Source organism: Vulpes lagopus, chromosome 8 (assembly GCF_018345385.1).
Source record: "Vulpes lagopus strain Blue_001 chromosome 8, ASM1834538v1, whole genome shotgun sequence".
Taxonomy (NCBI): Eukaryota; Metazoa; Chordata; class Mammalia; order Carnivora; family Canidae; genus Vulpes; species Vulpes lagopus.
In genome coordinates, this window is record NC_054831.1 from 70,627,039 (window position 1) to 70,646,247 (window position 19,209).

Here is a 19,209-nt window from a genome sequence, read left to right on the forward strand (position 1 = left end):
GGGGGCGCGTGGGCGGAGCGGAGGGGCGTCGCCGCGGGGGCCGTGGGCGCGGGGTGGGGGGTGGGGTGGGCGCGGGGCGGGGGGCTCGTGGGCGCGGTGCGGGGGCGCTCGTGGGCGCGGGCTCGTGGGCGGTGGGGTGGGCGGGGGGCTCGTGGGCGCGGGGTGGGGGGTGGGGTGGGCGCGGGGCGGGGGGGGGTCGTGGGCGCGGGGTGGGGGGTGGGGTGGGCGCGGGGTGGGGGGCGCGTGGGCGGAGCGGAGGGGCGTCGCCGCGGGGGCCGTGGGCGCGGGGTGGGGGGTGGGGTGGGCGCGGGGCGGGGGGGGGGTCGTGGGCGCGGGGTGGGGGGTGGGGTGGGCGCGGGGCGGGGGGGGGGGGTCGTGGGCGCGGGGTGGGGGGTGGGGTGGGCGCGGGGCGGGGGGGGGGTCGTGGGCGCGGGGTGGGGGGTGGGGTGGGCGCGGGGTGGGGGGCGCGTGGGCGGAGCGGAGGGGCGTCGCCGCGGGGGCCGTGGGCGCGGGGTGGGGGGGGGGTCGTGGGCGCGGGGTGGGGGGTGGGGTGGGCGCGGGGCGGGGGGGGGTCGTGGGCGCGGGGTGGGGGGGGGTGGGCGCGGGGCGGGGGGCTCGTGGGCGCGGGCTCGTGGGCGGGGGGGTGGGCGGGGGGCTCGTGGGCGCGGGGCGGGGGGCTCGTGGGCGCGGCCCGGCGGCCGCCAGGTGGCACCACGGCGGGGCCCGGGCGCGGCCCGCGGGCGGGGCGGGGGGCACGAAGGGGTTAAGGCGTCGGCGGAGCGGCGGCCGCGGCTCTCCGGGGAAGCCCGCCGGGGCGCGGAGGCGGGAGCGGCGGGGGCGGCGGCGGCGGCGGCGGCGGCGGCGGGGCCGGGCCAATCGGGCGGCGGCCGGCGCGCGCGGGGCCAGCGCCATGGAGGGAGGCGCGGCGCCCGGCAGCCCCTGACGCGCCGCTCCGTCCCGGTGTGGGCGAGCCGAGCCGCCCGGGGCCCGCGGCGCGGAGATGAGCGGGTCGGCGGCGCTGCTGCTCTGCCTGCTGGGCTGCAGCGTCTGGACGGCGGGGACCAAGGCGCCGCGGGAGCCCGGCGCCGGAGCCCAAGGTGGGTGCGCGGCGGCGGCGGCGGCGGCGGCGGCGGCGGCCGCGGGGCTTTGTGTCGGCCGCGGGCCTCGGCGGCGGCGACGGGCCTCCCGGGCCGCATTGTGTCGCGGCCGCCCGGCCCGGCCCCGGCCCCGGCCCCGGCCCCGGCCCGAGCCGCAGCGGGGCCGCCGGCCTGCAGCCCCCGCGCCGCGCTCCCGAGGGGGCGGCGCCGCCGGGGGGCGCGGGGCGCGGGGCGCGGGGGCTCCCGCGGGGGCGGCGGCCGAGGGGAGCGCGCGGCCCCGCCTGCAGCCGCCCCGGGGGCCTTGCCCTTCGGCCGCGACCCGGGCGCGAGGCTCCGTCCTCGCCCTCGCCCTCGCCCTCGCCCTCGCCCTGGGGCGACGGGGCTGCCCCGGGTCGCCGCCGCCGCCGCCCGCTGCGCGCTCGGGGCCGCGGTCCTGGAGACCGGGCAGGGCGGGGGCCGAATGCGGCCGTTTGGCGGCGGCGCCGGGGGGGGGGGGTGGGGGGTGGGGGGTGTCCGCCGCCTCCCGGGTGCCCCCCGGAGCCCGAGGTCCGCGGCCGCTGCCCGCCGCCAGCCCGCCGCAGTTCGGGAAAGTTTCGGGGTCTCCTCTCCCTCCCCGTCCGACGTCCCCTCCAGGCCTCGAGGGATTTGCTCGGCGCCCCCCGGAGTCGTCCCCGAGAAGGGGGAGACGGAATTAGAACTGGGAGGCCTTGAGGACTTTAAAAAAAAAAAATCATCACCGGGTCTGTCTGTCGCCAGCTCATGCCTTTTGTCTAATCTTTGGCCTCTGCAAATCTGCTTTCCAGACCTGGGTGTCGTGGGGCCGCCTCTGAGAATGGCCACGAGCCTGTCTTTTGTTTTTAAAATAAGGATTTCTTGAGGGGGGTACCCAGGAGCTGCCTTTGCAGGCGTGTGGGGACGGAACCGAGTGCTCCTCCGCTGCCTGCCGGCCTTTGCAAAAGGGTGAATGAGGCCGCGGCGGCCGAGCATCCGCAGCCCCCCTGGACATCGCAGTCGGGCCTCCCTCGCCCCCCCCGGGGCTCCCCGGGGCTCCCCGAGACTCCCCTGCTGCACTGTAGACCTCCGCCCCCCCACCCCAAGGATGCTTGCATGCCCTGTAGGGTCGGCCGTGAGGATGGTACGAAGGAGGAGCGCACCATCGCCTTGCACAGACCCTGACTTCCCCCCTTTTCTTCATGCTAACGTCCTCCCCCTGTGTTAGAAATATCCAGAGCCTAGACCGCCTGGGAGCAGAGAGCCCTGGGTGGACTTCCACCCGCGATGTTGTGACAGGCAAGGAGGCTTCTACCCATAGACGCCTGGGTTTAGCTTGTTACCTACATGTTGAATTAAAGGTTTTCCTCGTCGTCACTTGCTGTTACCATTTGCTGGCATCTCCTTCATGCGTTGCTTTTTCTATAGCTGTGATAGAGAAGGGCTGTTAGGAACTGTGTATAAATTTAGTAATGTATATTGTGGAAAAGGGGGCATGGACAAGGTACAGAAAAGACCCATATGTCTCTTCGGTAGGAAATGAATGTTTAGAAGATTAGATCATCGGTGTAGAATTGTAGCCTCTTTCATTAATACCCTACTGCTCTTTGAATCAGCTATTTTAATGAATATGATATTTGTGTTTCAACGAGGCCATTAATTCCAAAGAACAGATTGAGTGTTTTGCACTTGAAATATGAATATATAGAAACATTAAGTTCATGCCCTTATAGAATAGAGGAAGGCATGGCCTCCATTGGGGAAAAAAAAAGTCATGAACAAAACCTGCTAGGTTTAGGTTGAAGACCGCACTTTACAGAAATATTACTGCTAAAAATCAGATTGGGTAACTAAACTCTCAGAAATGGAATTTTCTATGAGGTGCGTGAGAAATAGCCAACTAGTGGGGATATTTATACCATGTTTTGGAGTGTCTTAGTACATGGTATGGCTTGAGTGGAAGACCAAGTGTCTTGGAATGTTTTTCCCCCAGGATTACTACCTTGATAGAGTAGGATGGCTTATTAAAGTGTTGAGCCCAGGAGCTCCCCCAGAAGTCATGGTCTCACTATCCTTTTGCACTAGGACCTTTTTTTTTTCTTTCTTTCTTAAAAAAGATTTATTTATTTTAGAGAGAGAGGATGCGCAGGGCTAGGGGGAAAGGCAGACTATACACTGAGCACAGCGGCCCAAGCCAGGTGTCACAGACCCCAAGGAGGGGCTCTATCCCATGACCCGGATCAGGACCTGAGCTGAAACCAAGAGTCAGTCACTTAACTGACTGTGCCACCCAAGTGCCCTTCAGTGAGGGCCATTTTTAAGAAAACGGACAATTGCTCCTTTGACATTGGCAGGTCCCCTTCCCCCAACTGATTTCTTCAAGCCATCTTGACACCCAACTTGTAATGTAGTTTTTAAATTCACCTCTTCTCTTCTAGATCACATACACAAGGAATGAAAATGCTACATCTGATTTCACTCTGCGATTCCACAGCAGGTTGTAGATTGTTTTGTGCATAGTTGGTGTTTAGGTAGGGCTGAACGAGTGAAGGATTGAAGACCACTAATACATAAATTATAGTGCAACATGATGCATTTTTTTAGAGGAAAACTTCACTGTTTACCTTCTCCAAAACCTAACTTATAAGAGTTTTGCATTTATTGTAGAAATGGTTACTTGAATCATGCTTTGAACATGTATTGTACACATACCTCATATACCAACAGAGTTTAGAAATGGCTTAGGCAAAACTATCTTAAAAACCTGGAACACACAGATATATACTGTATACTGTTGCAGTAACATCCGTGGGAATAAATGACACCTTCTTTATTAAATGAGTCTTTATTACTTCATCTAAGGAAATGAACATCTGCAAAATTTCTTGGCATTGCTTTGTTCTCCATATATTCAAGATAGAATTTAAAGTTTGGCTTCAGATTCTTCTCACCGTAGCTGCTTTGACCCAGCAAAGGGATTTCATTGGCAGCAGTTGCTAAAGTGAAGTTTTGCTTTGCTAATCATGAATTTGAACTAGCTCTAGAATATGATTGCATGCTTTTATTGTTTTCATCTAAGTTTCTCCATAGTGTTTATGGCATCTACTTTTTTTCTGAGGAAAAAAAGAGGCTTATTCAGAAGTACTGGCTATTGTTTATTTTTTTCACCTCTTGGACAACTGTGCATTGCGGCTGGCTTACTAGAGGGAGCACGCCTTGAAGCGCAGTAAGCTGTGCAGATGCACTCCATAGAGACGTAGTTTCGAAGCCCAGCACTGTTTTTGCTTGCCAAAAAGAAAGGTCAGAGCTAGGTTAAGGACTTCATGCTCAGACTTAAATTGTATGATCTTTAGTTTGCTGCTCAGTATCTAATAGTAAGGTATTTTGCAATGATGTGCTAACTTTATGTTCATCTCAGAAAAGCTACAATCTGTCATAACATTTGAGGTGAATGGTTGGCTGTCTTTCTTCTCTCTGAGAGGTCTATTCTTTGCCAAATTCAAATTTCAGTTATTAGAACACCAAGAAAGACCACGAAGCAATGTAAGACATCAGGAGGATCATCCGGCAAACATGACTTATGCTGCTATTATGTTAAGAACATAACATCTAAATAAAATTCATGGGCTCGCATCCTGGGAAACTATAGTATAGTACTTGGACTTGCAGAGGCCACTGGGCTTTATTGCACACCAGGTGTGGGAACTTTGCAAAAGCAACAGAAAAATCTAGGTGATTTCTGGCAAAGGCGTGGAAATGACTTTATGAGTTATTTTTGTATCCTGTTTGTACTTTTCCTATAACATTTTGTAACTTACAGCTTATTTGCTTAACACTCTAACCAAAAAAGGGAAAATACTGTATAGATTTCTAAACTGAGCTTGCAAGTGAAAGTACCTGTTAAGTTTTAGTTAACTCTTCATTCTAAAAAAAATTACTGATACCTCTGTAAATCTAACTGCACATTTTTATTGTAGTTGGGAAATACGCATTTAATAATTTAATGAATACTACACACTAAGAAGTCACATGGAAATAAGTTAGACGAAACATAGGTATGTATAATACTATTGAAAGAAAAACTGTATAAAAATTTCTCAGAAATCTAAATGGAAGAATACCTCCTGTACTTTTTTGTGCAACCTGTCTAATGGAAATTATCACGTACCCGAATAATGCTATTACAGTTTGATAAAGTTACAAAGAAGTAATTGTGAATAAGTCATTTTCATTTGATTTCACATTTGATTTAATTTAAGGACTTTTTAAAGACCTCAGCCCTGGCTAAATCATTCATTTCCACCAAACATGGAACTTAGTGTATTTTAAATGTTTTTTTTTAAGTTTCTTTATTTTTCTTAATTTCTACACCCAGTGTGGAGCTTGAACCCACAACCCCAAGCTCAGGAGTTGCTCACTCCTCCAAGTAGGCACCCAGAAATGGATTTTTAAAATTAAGCTTTAGCCCTGTAAGTAGACCAGTTAATTGTATGAAATAATTGTTTTTAAAGAAATTCTACAGTGTGACCCAATACTATGCCCTACATTAAAAAAGCTATTGTTTTCGTAAAGTCAAACTTGCAAATAGGCAGAATTTGAGGCAATTCACAACTTTAGAAAGACTTCATAATAAGTTCCCTAAAAGCAGTTATGTCAGCATGTTTCGGGTGATTCTCCCTTCCTCTGGTCAAGCCTCCATTTGAAATGATTTCTTCGCCAGCTCCTCTTCCTCCTGGATTCAAGTCAGGCTGCAAACTTTTGCTCTTTTTTTTTTTTTCTTTCAGTTACTCTTTACAGAATTTATTAATCCACACAGATTCCAGTAATGAAGTCCTTTTATGTGGATGATTGCATTTTTTCTCTTTCTTGCCTTGACATGATGTCTTAGCTCTATTTCTTTTTTTCCAACATGCTACTAAACCTCTCCCTTGCAGTGCACCGAGTCTGCCCCCAACTCCTCATCTTTCAACATGCAACCTAGCATACCCAAAGTTGTCTATTAACCAGACTCAAAATCTGGGTATCTCCTAAGATCACTTATCCACCTTGTAGTCCACACAGTCAGTAGCATTACAGGCATATTTATATGGCACATTTATGTAGATATCATTATTTTTTATTTATTTATTTTTATGTATGTAAATATCTTTAGATCAGGATAGATGCATTTATGAAGTACAGAAGGAACCTTGAGGTCAAACTCAGGCCAAGAGAATTAAGGTGACCTGAGCTCATGGCACTTTCTCATTACACGGACCCTTTGGAAGGCAGAAGAATGATCCCTAGAGATGTCCACGTCCTAAACCCTGGAACCTGTGGATATATTAGTTACATGGCAAGAGACACTGTAGAGCTCGTTAAGGATCTTCTGATGGGAAGATTATCCTGGATTTTCCAGGTAGGCCCAATATAATCACAAGGATTCTAACAAGAGCGAGATGGGGAGATCATAGAGATGGAGATGTGACCATAGAAGCAGAGGGTCAGTGTCAGAGAGACAAGATATTTTTACTGCTGGCTGTGAGGATGGATGAAGCACCATGTGCCGTGCAATACAGGCAGCCTCTGGAAGCTGGAAAAGACAAGGAAATGGATTCTCCCCCACAATGGCCAGAAGAAATGCTATCTTGCTGGCAATCTTCATTGTAGCCCAGCCGATACTGTTTGGGCTTCCAACCTATAGAACTGTAAGACAGTAAAATTATGTTGTTTTAAGCCACTGAGTTGTGGTAATTTGTTATGGTAGCAATAGGAAACTGATACAGATACTGACCCCCAAGAACTACAAAAAGAAATGGGCACCCAGATAGGGTAATGGTACAGTGGCAATGGACCATTCTGGGGCACCAGAACTGCTGAAGATAACATTTGGAGAAGTGCATGGAATTTTTGCATCTTTTTAACAAAATCCTGCCAAATGGGAGCCATGTTGAGAGAATCCTTGGGGAGTGCATTAAGGACCTCCCCCATCACTATTACCAAATGACTTTTTTTTCCAGATGAACTCAGGAGGCTGTGATTTGTTTGTAAACAGAGTGCATCCAACCTTCTAGAGTTGGGATTAGCCATACCTATAGGGAGAATATGGAAACCCCCCAACTCCTACCTGTTTGTTTGTTTATTTATTTAGAGAGCACTTGTACACATGAGTGAGCAGGGGATGGGCAGAGGGTGAGGGAGAGAGAATCTCAAGCAGGCTCCATACTTAGTGCCGAGCCTAACTTGGGGCTTGATCTCAGGGTTGTGAGATCCAAGCCAGGGAATCTGCTTTGAATTCTTTCCCTCTTCCTTTCCCTCCCTGTCTGCCCCTCTCTCCACTTGCACATTCATGAGCGGGTACTCTCTCTCTCCCTCTCTCTCAAATAAATCTTTAAAAAAAGAAGATAGAGTCAGACTCTTAACCACCTGAGCCATCCAGGTACCCCAGAAATGTTGGTTGCTTTTAAATTTTGGCCTGATTTTTATTAAAACATATCTCTTGGCCACTAAATGAGGTAAAAGAACCTTGTAATCAAATGTCACTGAAGGCCTCCCAATGCCTTTATATGATGAAAAGATGAATCTTTCCCCCCAAAATTGGACTGGCCTCCCAGGCACTGTCTCAGGGGCTCAGCAGACGCTGTCTCGGGCTCAGCACACCACCTATAATATCTGTGCCTGTCTTAGGCAGATGACCCCACCCGCTCTCGGCCCTGGGCCCTGGTGCAGAGGGAGAGTGGAGTGAAACACCTGGACCGTGCACCTGTGGGGCAACACAGCAAGAGCAAAAACCGCTTGACCTCCTGCAGTTTCGATCTCACTGGGAACAAAGAGGTTCAGTGTAGCTGAGACAGGGAAGTTCCATGACATTTGGACAGGTCCCAGAATAGCAGCTGATGGGTTCTCTGGACATTGACCTCAAGCAAGGGTATAGGATTCAGACCTCAGGGGCTGGGAGAAAAGAGAAGGGGAATAAGTTGAATCGGGAGATAAGATGATTAAATATAGATCTAATATGTTCAACTGTTTTGAACCCTTCATTTTATGTAAAACACATAAACACATACTCAAATGTGAACACTGGCAAGGTCTTTTGGATTTGTGGGAAGGAGCAAGTGGTACAGGGAAAACTGCCATAGCGAAAGATACCTTTGAAGTGAGTGTTGAGTTTATAAAAGATGATTTTATCATTTTATTTGTTTTGCTTTAACTGCACCTCATAGGGACAAGGAAATGTGAGTTTAATGAGAAAAGTTAATTATTTCCAAGTCAGATGAGTATTTCCTTTGCCTCACTGTACTTTTTTTGAGCTCAGAATTTAAATGGAAGAATTACTGAATTTGTATTGAGGGAAAGCTTTCTAATGTAAAATTTTTGTGAAGATTTTTGTTTTACTTTATTTTTAAAGAGAGAAAGTGTGCACAAGCAGGGAGGGGCAGAGGAAGAGAGAAAATCCCAAGTAGGCTCCACATTCAGCACAGAGCCAGATGCAGGGCTCAAACTCATGACCCCAAGATCATGACCTGATCTGAAATCAAGAGTTGGACACTCAATTGACTGAGCTATCCAGGGACCCCTCTGATATAACTTTTAAAAAGATTTCATTTATCTATTTGACAGGGAAAAAAGAGCATAAGCAGGGAGAGCAGCAGATAGAGGGAGAGGGAGAAGCAGACTCCCTGCTGAGCAGGGAGCCCCTTGCTGGGCTCAATCCCAGGACCCCAGGATCATGACCTGAGCTGAAGGCAGACACTTCACTGATTAAGCCATCCAGGCACCCCAAGATTCTGATTTTATTTTTTTTATTTTATTTTATTTTATTTTATTTTTTAATTTTTATTTATCTATGATAGTCACAGAGAGATAGAGAGAGAGGCAGAGACACAGGCAGAGGGAGAAGCAGGCTCCATGCACTGGGAGCCCGACGTGGGATTCGATCCCGGGTCTCCAGGATCGCGCCCTGGGCCAAAGGCAGGCGCCAAACCGCTGCGCCACCCAGGGATCCCAAGATTCTGATTTTAAAACAATAATCGGTAGCATAGCCTCAGTGGATGAGGTGCTTGCTCCTCCTCTTTACCCTGGTAGTTCCTGGGTGTAGTGGTGGTGTGTGTCCTTTGCACCCCAGTCCATTTTGGAATCTCTGGGGAAGAATTTGCCTCCAAACTGATTCAAATTCTAGTCCAAATTTAGTCCCTTGCAGATAGATTTCAGGGCAGGGTTCCTCTTTCTTTGCCAGCTGTCAGGCTGGAGCCTTTCTTTGCTCCTTAAGTCCACCTGCAGTCGGTCACCTGCCCCTTCCATGGCTAAACCAGCAGTAGCACCCAGAGACCTTTTCATACCTCACCTCTCTCAGGCTTCTCCTCCTGCTTCATCTTTCCAACCACAGCCAGAGACTTCTCTGCTTTTAAAAGGGGCTCATATAAAAAATTAATTAAATAAATAAATAAAAGGGGCTCATGTGATTAGATTGAGCCCTCCAGATAATCCAGGAAAATTTCTCTATCATAAAGTCTGTAACCTTGATCACCTCTGCAGTCCTTTTGCCATTTAACATAACATATTCACAAGTTCAAGGGGTACGGGTGTAGACTTCCTCTGGGGCCTCCTTCTGCCTGCCACAGCCGTAATGTGGATGATGGGACAATGGCCACAGAGGATAGGAAGGCAGGTTTCCCTGCCGTAGAGGTCGACGAAAATGGGAAGGTGGATAGCAGAACATCTTCCCTTGGCAAGTTCCAGAAAGGACTCTGGACAAGTAACTTCTCCATCCTTTGCTGCCCTGAGACCTTCTAAGTCAGACAGACTCGTGTACAAGGAGATCCTAGGACAGCTTATGGGATACCAACCATGATGCTTAATGTAGTCCCTAGTTTTTGCATTTTGATGCTGAGAACCTGAAAATGAAATTTATTTCTGTAACTGTGATTTACTGAATTCAGCAAATGGTATATATTTATCATACCTGTATTATATTAAATGTTAAATCAGTGTGATCGTGGCAGGCACGCTCTGCTTCATTCACAGAGATGTGAAAAATACTAATAATGAATAGCTAACATGCACTGGGTGCTTATTACCTGCCAGACGTGAGGGTACATCCTCGGTGGATTATCTTCTTTAGTCTTCACATCACTCCCGTGAAGTGTAAATATCAACCTCATTTTATAGAAAAGTGAGATAGTAAGATGCAAAATTAAACCGTTGGCCCAAAGTCCTACAGTAAGTGGCGGAGTCCACTCTGTGACACTCAGCCGACTGTCTGTATCCTCAGATTGTGCTGCCATCATAAGATTTGGAGGATTAGATCATAATTTCACACAATTTTGATCCTATTGCATTTTTCCAATACAAATAAAGGGTTCTTCATGGGCCTGGTCATTTTTACAAAGAAAGACGAATCTACTCCCTTGTGTGGTCCCTGTTTGCCTTTGAACCATGGAAACCAACCTTGAATGGTTATTTACTGAGCAGCTCCTAAGAGCCAAGCTCTGTGCTTGGTGTTGTGTGGGGTCCAGATGTGTAGAAGTGATAAGGATCTCATACAAGTAACTCCTGAGTTTTTGAGGGAGGTCCTGTCGAGCAGGGTGGGATTTGGTGTTACACCCAGCTGAGCTTGGGGGAATCTTCTGGCTTGTGTTCAGGCCCGTTAGTATTTGGCAGACAGTTTATATAACAAGAGAAACTTGTTAGGGCCTAACAACTGGAGAGATGGAGGTGGAAGGATGTGGTTATTTGTAAAACATTGTTCAGGTATATTTAGATCCATAGAGCATAATGAGAGGCCCTTGTTCTTATGGCATCAAGTGAGGGCTTTATTCATTCACTCTGAAGTAAGTGTGAAATACCAGTATTTATTTGGCATTTGAATTTACTTGCACAAGTTTAATCTTTTTCACTCTTTGAAAAAAAAAAACTTTCTTCGTTCCTTTTTGCTTACACAATGATCCTGAAAATACATTTTTAAATGATGCTATTATGGAAGTATAACAGATTTTTTTCTAGTTTATTTCATGAAAATATTTAGCCATACAAAAAAAAAATGGAAAGAATTTTACTCATACTCACCACTTAGATTCTACAATTACCATTTTACTGTACTTGTTTTATTACCTATCAGTCCGTTGATTAATCCATCTTATTTTTTGATGCATTTTAAAGTACGTTTCAAATATCAGTGCCCTTTCCTCCAAATACAGCAGCATTCGTGTCATTAATTAGTATTTAACATTAGATTTTTCTCCCAAAGGAAAATTTACATATAAGGAAATATACCGATCTTGTGTTGACATATGCTTATACCTGTGCAAGTCCCATCATGATACAGAATATTACCATCATTTCAGAGAGTTCCTTCATGCCGCCTCCAATAAATCTCTGCCTCTATGCCTTAGGGGCAACCACTGTTCAGATTTTTTCCACTATGGATACTTTCTTGCCTATCGTAGAACTAAGTGGAATCATACAGTATGTACACTGGCTTCTTTGTTTGCCATAACTGTTTTTTTTTTTTTTTTGAGATACATCCACCTGTTGCTTGTATCAATACATTGCTGAATAGTATTCCACTGGGTGAATATCCTACAGTATATCCATTCTCCTATTAATAGATATACAAGTTATTTCCGGTTTTGGGGCATTGTAAATATAGTTTCTATGAACATTTTTATACAGTTGTTCTTTGGACATGTTTTTGTTGCTCTTGCAAAAAAATGAATTGCTGGGTTATAGGGTAGGCGAATGTTTAGTTTCAAAGCTAAAACATAACAACTTTACAAGACACTGCCACACCTTTTTCCAAATTGGTTGTATCTTTCTATACTCCCACCAAAAACCTGTGAGAATTTCTGTTGCTCCCCTTGCACACCATCATTTGGTGTTGTTTGTTTAATTTTAACCATTTTTGTGGGCAGGTTTACAATCCATTGTATACATTTCATTTTCCAGCTATAATTGGCTTTAGTTTTTGAAGAATGTTAGAGTACTTTTAGAAATCAAAGTTGAGGTTTCACCATTATGTTTATTTTTAACCATGTTTCTATGCAGATTTTTTTTGATAATTTATCAAAATTTATCACATAACCAAATTATCTCCTTACTGAATATCCCATCTGATCATGTAGAACTACTTTATCATGGGACGCCTGGGTGGCTTCAGTGGTTGAGCGTCTGCCTTTGGCCCAGGGCGTTATCCTGGAGTCCCGGGATCGAGTTTCGCATCGGGCTCCCTGCATGGAGTCTACTTCTCCCTCTGCCTGTGTCTCTGCCTCTCTCTCTCTCTCTCTCTGTGTGTGTGTGTGTGTGTGTGTATGTGTGTGTGTCTCATGAATAAATAAATAAAATCTTAAAAAAAAAGAACTACTTTATCACATACCTGCCAGATAAGCCATGGTACATGCATGTGCATCCATGTGCATGAGTAAGTGTGTGTGTCAGGGTAGAGAGGGAATAAGAAAAAATAAATGTAACCCATCCAGAATGTAACATTTGCATACTGTGAGGTTATGTAGGTTATATATGACTTGAGATTAGATAGGACTGTTTCAATGCTTGTTCTCTTTTTTTGGAAGATTTCATTCATTCATTCATTCATTCATTCATTCATTCACTTATGGAAGAGAGAATCCACACATACAGGGAGAGGGGCAGAGGGAGCAGGAGAAGCAGACTCAAGACTCAGAACAAGTGCAGAGATGACCTGAGGCAAAATCAAGAGTCAGATGCTTAACCAACTGAGCCAGGTGTCACTGTTGGTGATGTTTGTTCTCTTTAAGGGAGACCTCCAGGTATATGCCAGTTGCACAGTGTAAGAATCAATACACTCAAACAAGTGCCAGGATCTCTTCATAACCAGGCAGCTTCTAGAAATTACTCAGGACCCTTCATTAATCCTTTTGAGTCAAGAGTGTATATTGAGTCAATTCCTCAAAGTATTCTAATAGCCTCTTTTAAAAAGTTAAAATAATAAAGCTCTAACATCGATTCACAGAAGTCAGAAACTTTGAATCCGAGTTGGGCATACCAAGAGATCTACTGGAGAAAAATGAAATTCCTTGTGATTAAAAAAACCCTCCCTTAACAATTGGGTATATCCGTTAGAAATCTAGACAAGATATGGTTGTTTCCTTATTTCTTTTGCTTGTGCCATTAACCTATACACAAATATACATTTGACATTCCAAATGCTCTTGCCATGTCCATGTGCAGATTCTGTGGGACTGGGCTGTTCCAGAGATCCGTGTCTGGGATTAGGGAAGAAGTGGTGTTTAAATCAAGTCCTCTATTTTTCAGTTCTATTTCCTCCTCCCATGTGGCCTCTCCTAACTTTTATTCTATTTCAGACCTGCCTTTTAGAAACTGTATCCATGCCAGGAACAGTGACACCTGCAGCAGTGTCCCTGCTGTATATACTGTTGCCCTGTTAGTGGGGGTACTTTCCCCAAGCCCTTTGTCTTGTTTCTTTGGATTTCTACCCAGATAGAATTAGTGGCATAAATCACCCTTCTGTTGTTTAAATTAAAATAAAGATTTCATAAGAGGAGAAATTTTGTTTGCCGAACTTAGAATATTTTCTTGCTTCTGTGCTCATGAGATTCATTTGTTCCATCTGATTCCTGAATGTGGAACCTCAGAGCCCTACGATTATTCGGTGTTTAACGTGATAGAAAATCATTCTCTGGAAACTGCTAGCCCTTCTATTATTGTGTCTGTTTTTTTATATTAAGGAAATCTGTGGTTATTCCAAGTTAGGAAAGCAGATAGCATTAGATAAATGCAAGGCTATTATGGCAAATATCCCAATACAGAAGAGCAGTAGCTGCTTCCTAAGGATGGCACAAAAGAAGTTGCTTGTGTTTAATGTCATTTGATTATTAAAATATCCCCCTCTAATGGGAGGTTGGAGGTAAGTGGCTTTTAGAGGTCTCCTTTAGAACAAGATTTTTCCATTCTTGCTCGGCTGGTTGATCTCTTCCTTTGTTACCTATCATCTGCTGTGCATGTTTTTGAATGTGTGATAAAGCATATGGGAAAGGAATAGAAAAGTTAATGCATTCAACTGGTGGAGGGTGGAGGACACAGTGTCTGCAGTCTGGTCAAGTTTACAGCCCATCTGCTGGAGCACAGGGAGCCCTTTTAAAATGCAGCTTTGCTCTCTAGGCTCTATGTGTGGAGCCCCCTCAGTCCACAGCTTGTCCAAATGTTACCAGTTTGGCTGCCGCAAAATTAAGTCTCTCCTTCCTAAACTATTTCACTTGGTGCATAGGGCATATACTCCGTGCACAGTTTTGTGGGTACATTTTTTCCCTTTACCATAAACTTAGAGACTGCCTAGTGAAATTGAACTTAGAAAGTGATCCTTTTATTTATTTAGCTCACTCACCTCTTGGCAGCACAAACTGTTAAAATGGCTTTTAATGCACACCTTGTGTTTTGATTCTTATGCTGTAACTTAGGTTTTTAGTTAAAGATAAAAATGATAAAAGGTTCCTGTTGTGCACTTTCCCCACTACTGTTTGAAATAGTTTTGTCTTGTTTTGTTTTACCATCTTGAACCTCATCTGCCTTTTCAAATGTAAAAATAAAATCTTGGCTTATAATGATGTTTCTTTCAGTGGCTTGATGGAAATCTATTAGATGTTGCATTAAATATTAAACATAGGCCTTCTAAATCAATACATGTTAAAATACTACATAAATGCTAAGTAAACAGGAGAAGAGTTACTAGCTTTCGGACCGGGGATATATTTTATGCGCACTAATTAGATAACATTTTGCTAATTAGGTGGGACTATTCCCTACTCATATCTTTCCATTTCTAAATTCAGAATCCTTAAGGAGACATTTACATGAGACAATGGCCTAGCAAGATTTGAAATTGGGTACTTCTTTTCCTTTTAGCTCTTTTCATGACTAATGACCTACTATTCATCCATCCATCTACTCATCTACTCATCCTCCCTCCAGCAACCCATCCATCCATCCATCTACCCATCCACCCTCCAGCCACTCATCCATCCATCTACCTATCCACACATCCATGCACACAATAAAGTCTCAGCTTTCCTTACCTTTCACCACTGAAATTTTGATAATATTAATTTCTTAAATGATAGATTTTCAAGTGCTTTCAAGTCTATTATTGTTTTATTCCTCATAATCCTGAGAGGTATTTAGGAAAGAGATTATTCCTTTTTCTACGTGGTGGGGGTGTGTGGCTTGTGGTACAGCATGGAGATGGTAGTCCTACATACATGCTCCTCCCCTATCCTCTTAGAGTATGTCTCTTGGTTGCTTTAGATACTCACCCTCACTGTTTCAGTCATGATCTCTGGACAGTTTGAGCCACCCACTTCCTGGGCAGCAGTCATGCTACCCACCAAGCATAGCTCACATGTTTCTATTCAAAGTAGGCATTATAAGTCACTTCTTCTTGCTCCAAGCTCTGGGGATCCAGAAGTAATTAAGACCCAACCCCTGCTTTTCAGGAACTCAAGCTCCTATGGGAGAAGCACAGATAAACAAAAGCACTATAGGTAAAAGCAAAGCACATAGAGGTTCAGAGGAGGGTTTAACTACCTGGGTAGACAGGGAGGTGGCTTGGGAGCTAGGGCTTGAAGGCTAAGAATCATGTGGAGAAGGGGAGGAATGCAGTCCTAGGGCCATACCACCATTCATGTGAATTGTAGCTTTTTTTGTAGGTTATAAATCATTTGAAAAAGAGTCCATGTCCTCCCCCCTCCCTGCCAAATAATCAGTGGAGTGGCTGAGCTTGCTAATAAGCTCACATCTCATACTTACTGCAGGGACAATAATGAGTAGTGGGTTATTATTCTAAGGCTGTGAACCAGTTGCTATGTCTCATCTATCTTCCTCGCCCAAATTATCACACATCCCCTTTTCCCATTGATCCTGGTAGATTGGTTAATCTTTAACCAGATATTCCAGCATCAAAGGGTCTGGTTTTCCCAGCATTGCTTGCCTCAGCTCTGGCCTCTGCTAATCTCAAGGAATTTATTGAGGACATAGTTAGTTGTCTTTGTTACTGAATTCCTTCACTTTCTTCAGTCTGGTCCTTCTCTTTTGGTGGAGTTAATAAAAAGTATCCACACTACAGCAGCCAGAAGGGTATGGAAAGCTTAGCCTCTTTAAAGTCAACTTCAGCAGCAGAAGAGACTGGACTGGAAAGTATTGAAAATCACTACTTATACTCAGACTTTCCTTAGTTTATCTGGGGTTATTGACTGTGCCCTGTTTATCTTTCCAGGTAGTAAAAATGTGCGAGATAAGAAAGCTGATGATAATTATTGTAGTGATGAGGTGGGAGTGATCTAGTGCCCAGAGATGACCCCTCGTGGCCCTCATGGAAGCCCTGGTAAAGGCATCTCAGTGTGGGGAGAGGCTTCTTGGCAATCAGGAACCATTGAGAGATTCATTGAATTCTCTTGCTTTTGCAGGAATTGAAATGGAAGGGTCAGAGTGTGATAGGGAGAACCGATGGTTTAAGTGCTATTCATTTATTCACTCTCTCATTCATGGATATTTATTAAATCTGTCCTGTTATTTGTCAGGCAATATAAAATAGACTCATGATCCCCCCCTTCCAGTTTTCAACTTAGTGGATACAGTGAACTCTTCAGTTAGTTAGTGGGACTGCCATTTGTACTTAGGCCTGTTGCAAAACCCCCTTTGGCGTGGACTGTGTGCTTGTTCTATGCTCTATACTGCAGCAGCCCTGGCTCCTTCTCTGTGGTTCTAATTAGGTATCATTATTCTAGGTAATGCTCTGAGTGACTCCTTAGCTGACTGTGAAACACTGATCTGCTAAGCCAGTTGCAGTTGTCACCAAAGAGAAGAGAAAAGAAAAAAATTATATAATCATACCTAAATTTGAACTTGAGAAATATTTTCCTTTTCCTTCTAACCTATTACTGTACATAATTTCAAGTTAACATTACTTTAGATCATATCATGAAGCCAAACTACTTTGAAAAATGAAGGGTCTGGGACGCCCGGGTGGCTCAGTGGTTGAGTGTCTGCCTTCCAGTTCAGGGCATGATCCTGGAGTCCCGGGATCAAGTTCCACATTGGGCTCCCCGCATGAAGCCTGCTTCTCTCTCTGCCTCTTTCTCTCTCTGTCTCTAATGAATAAATAAATAAAATCTTTTAAAAAAAAGAAAAAAATGAAGGGTAATGGACAAAGAAAAGGAAAACAACTCTGTTGCTTAAAGCAAAGTTTAAATAAAACTGGAAAACATTATAAAGTGAAATATATTAATGAAAGTTGTACTTGATAACTTTCTGAGCTACTTGCTTGGTCACCATGTCCCCTTTGGGTATGGGGTGACAATACAGAGCGCCAAATGATCTTGCTCTTCTAACCACTGCTTCCCAAACTTCAAAGCAGATATGAATCACTCACTGGTCTTGTTAAATGCAGATTCTGGGTCAGTGGGTCTGGTATGGCCACCAAGATGCTGGAACTCTTACCATGTTCCTGGTCACTGGACCACACGAGCTAGTGAGGCTGTTCACTGCATATCCTGTCCTAATGTTTAGACACAGAGGCAGACCCATTGAATCTGGCTACTTTTTCCTTAGATTTTTAACTTTGCAGTTTCAGAAAGCTACCTAGAAGATTTATTCTCACCTTATCTAAAGCCTAGCTTCAAGAGAGGAAACTAATTTAGTATATTCAACTGTTGGGGTGGAACCCAAATGACTTGGGAGGGATTGCACGTCTTTTTCGAGTTAAGAATTCCCACTTGGGTACTTAATTCATATAATTAAAATATTCATTTATTATGTACTTCCTAGGTACATGATAAAAACCCTGCATAGCTCTTAGTGACTTTCGGTTTGGGTTTCTGTGATCTGCCTGTAGCCCACCTCTACTCATGCTCCATGTATTTTTGGCCCAATAGAAAACTATTTCAGGGAGCAACAGAAATATAGTGTCTTCATAGTGTCTTGGTTCTAGGTTGTACTCGATATTGAGCTACCTTTTTAGACTTTCTTTTTAAATGGAGCACGGCTGTTATAAACTGTAAAGCTTACACGCTTTTATCGTTTTATGTTCATATGATCTTTAGTTTTGCGCAGATGGCATCTTGAATAAGTCATTTATTGCCTGCTGTTTGGGCTTGTTTAACTAAATAAGAGTTGACTATCATTACTCAGATATTGAGTCCCTGATTTTCTTCCCCATGATTTTTTTTTTTTAAGGACTAATAAATGACTAGACCTGTGAGTCACTCTATTCAAGATACGGCTTTTGCCTGACACTCAGATACCAGCAGCAGGCTGTGCCAGCCACCCCGGCCACACCGGCTCCCTCGTCCCTGTGTGGAAGGCCTGCAGAGTCCCAGAAGACCTTAGAGGAGGCCAGCAAAATGATGATCTGTGTGAGCACTTGTCTTTCCAGATCACGGGGTTTTTACTTTTGTCTTGTGTTTTGAAATGAATGAGGTAGACTTGAGTGCCCGAGCCCATTTCGTCTTGAAATGTTCACTTCCTCGCCTCCAGAAGAAGGACTACTTGGCAGATTAGAGCCAGGGGCTCAGGAGTGAGCCTGACACCCAGCTGGGCCCAGCTTGCTTATACCACAGGGAATCAGATGCATGGAGGGAGGTCGAAAGGGTTAAAGGCACCCCCTAGCCCTGGCCCATCACAGTCTGAAGTGCTGTAGTCAGCATGCCCCAGCCTGTGGCTCCCTCTCTGTCTCTTCTGCAGATCTCGAGGCTTCTCCTCGAGACATAACCTGTGATAGCAGCCCCCTACTCTGGGCTCCAGAGCTCCCTCAAGCTGTTCATTTCTTCCATCCCACTGCCAGAAAAGCTGCTGTCTACACTCAGTCTCTCCACTTGCTCTCCTCCAAACTCACCCCGCAACCCTCTGCTGTCCGTCCCATCTCCACTGCTCAACAGTAACCTCTTTTGCCAAAGGCCGTGCTCATTTCCCAGTCCGCTCTCCTTTGACAGCAGCACGTCCATCTCCGTGACATGCTGTCCCAGCTCCCATGCCAGTAGTGTCTCCTGGCTTGTCTCCTGCTAGAGCGGCTCTTTCTCCACCCCTTCTGGGTCCCTCCTTTCATCTACCTCCTTTAAGAAAAAGCTGTGACCTAGGATTCCATCCCTGAACCCCTCCA

The 19,209-nt window shown here is 45.6% G+C and overlaps 1 protein-coding gene across 3 annotated transcripts in view; it reads left to right on the top strand.

Moving 5' to 3' along the window:
* Positions 1-824: 824 nt before the first annotated feature.
* The window catches only part of FAM171A1 (family with sequence similarity 171 member A1), a 128,985-nt gene continuing 110,600 nt past the window's right edge, over positions 825-19,209 (top strand). For all 3 annotated transcript variants that reach the window (XM_041766148.1, XM_041766150.1, XM_041766149.1), the window contains exon 1: positions 825-1,097. In XM_041766148.1, coding sequence (XP_041622082.1) covers positions 1,001-1,097 — 97 coding nt within the window. In that variant the 5' untranslated portion in view covers positions 825-1,000. The remainder of the gene's footprint in view (positions 1,098-19,209) is intronic.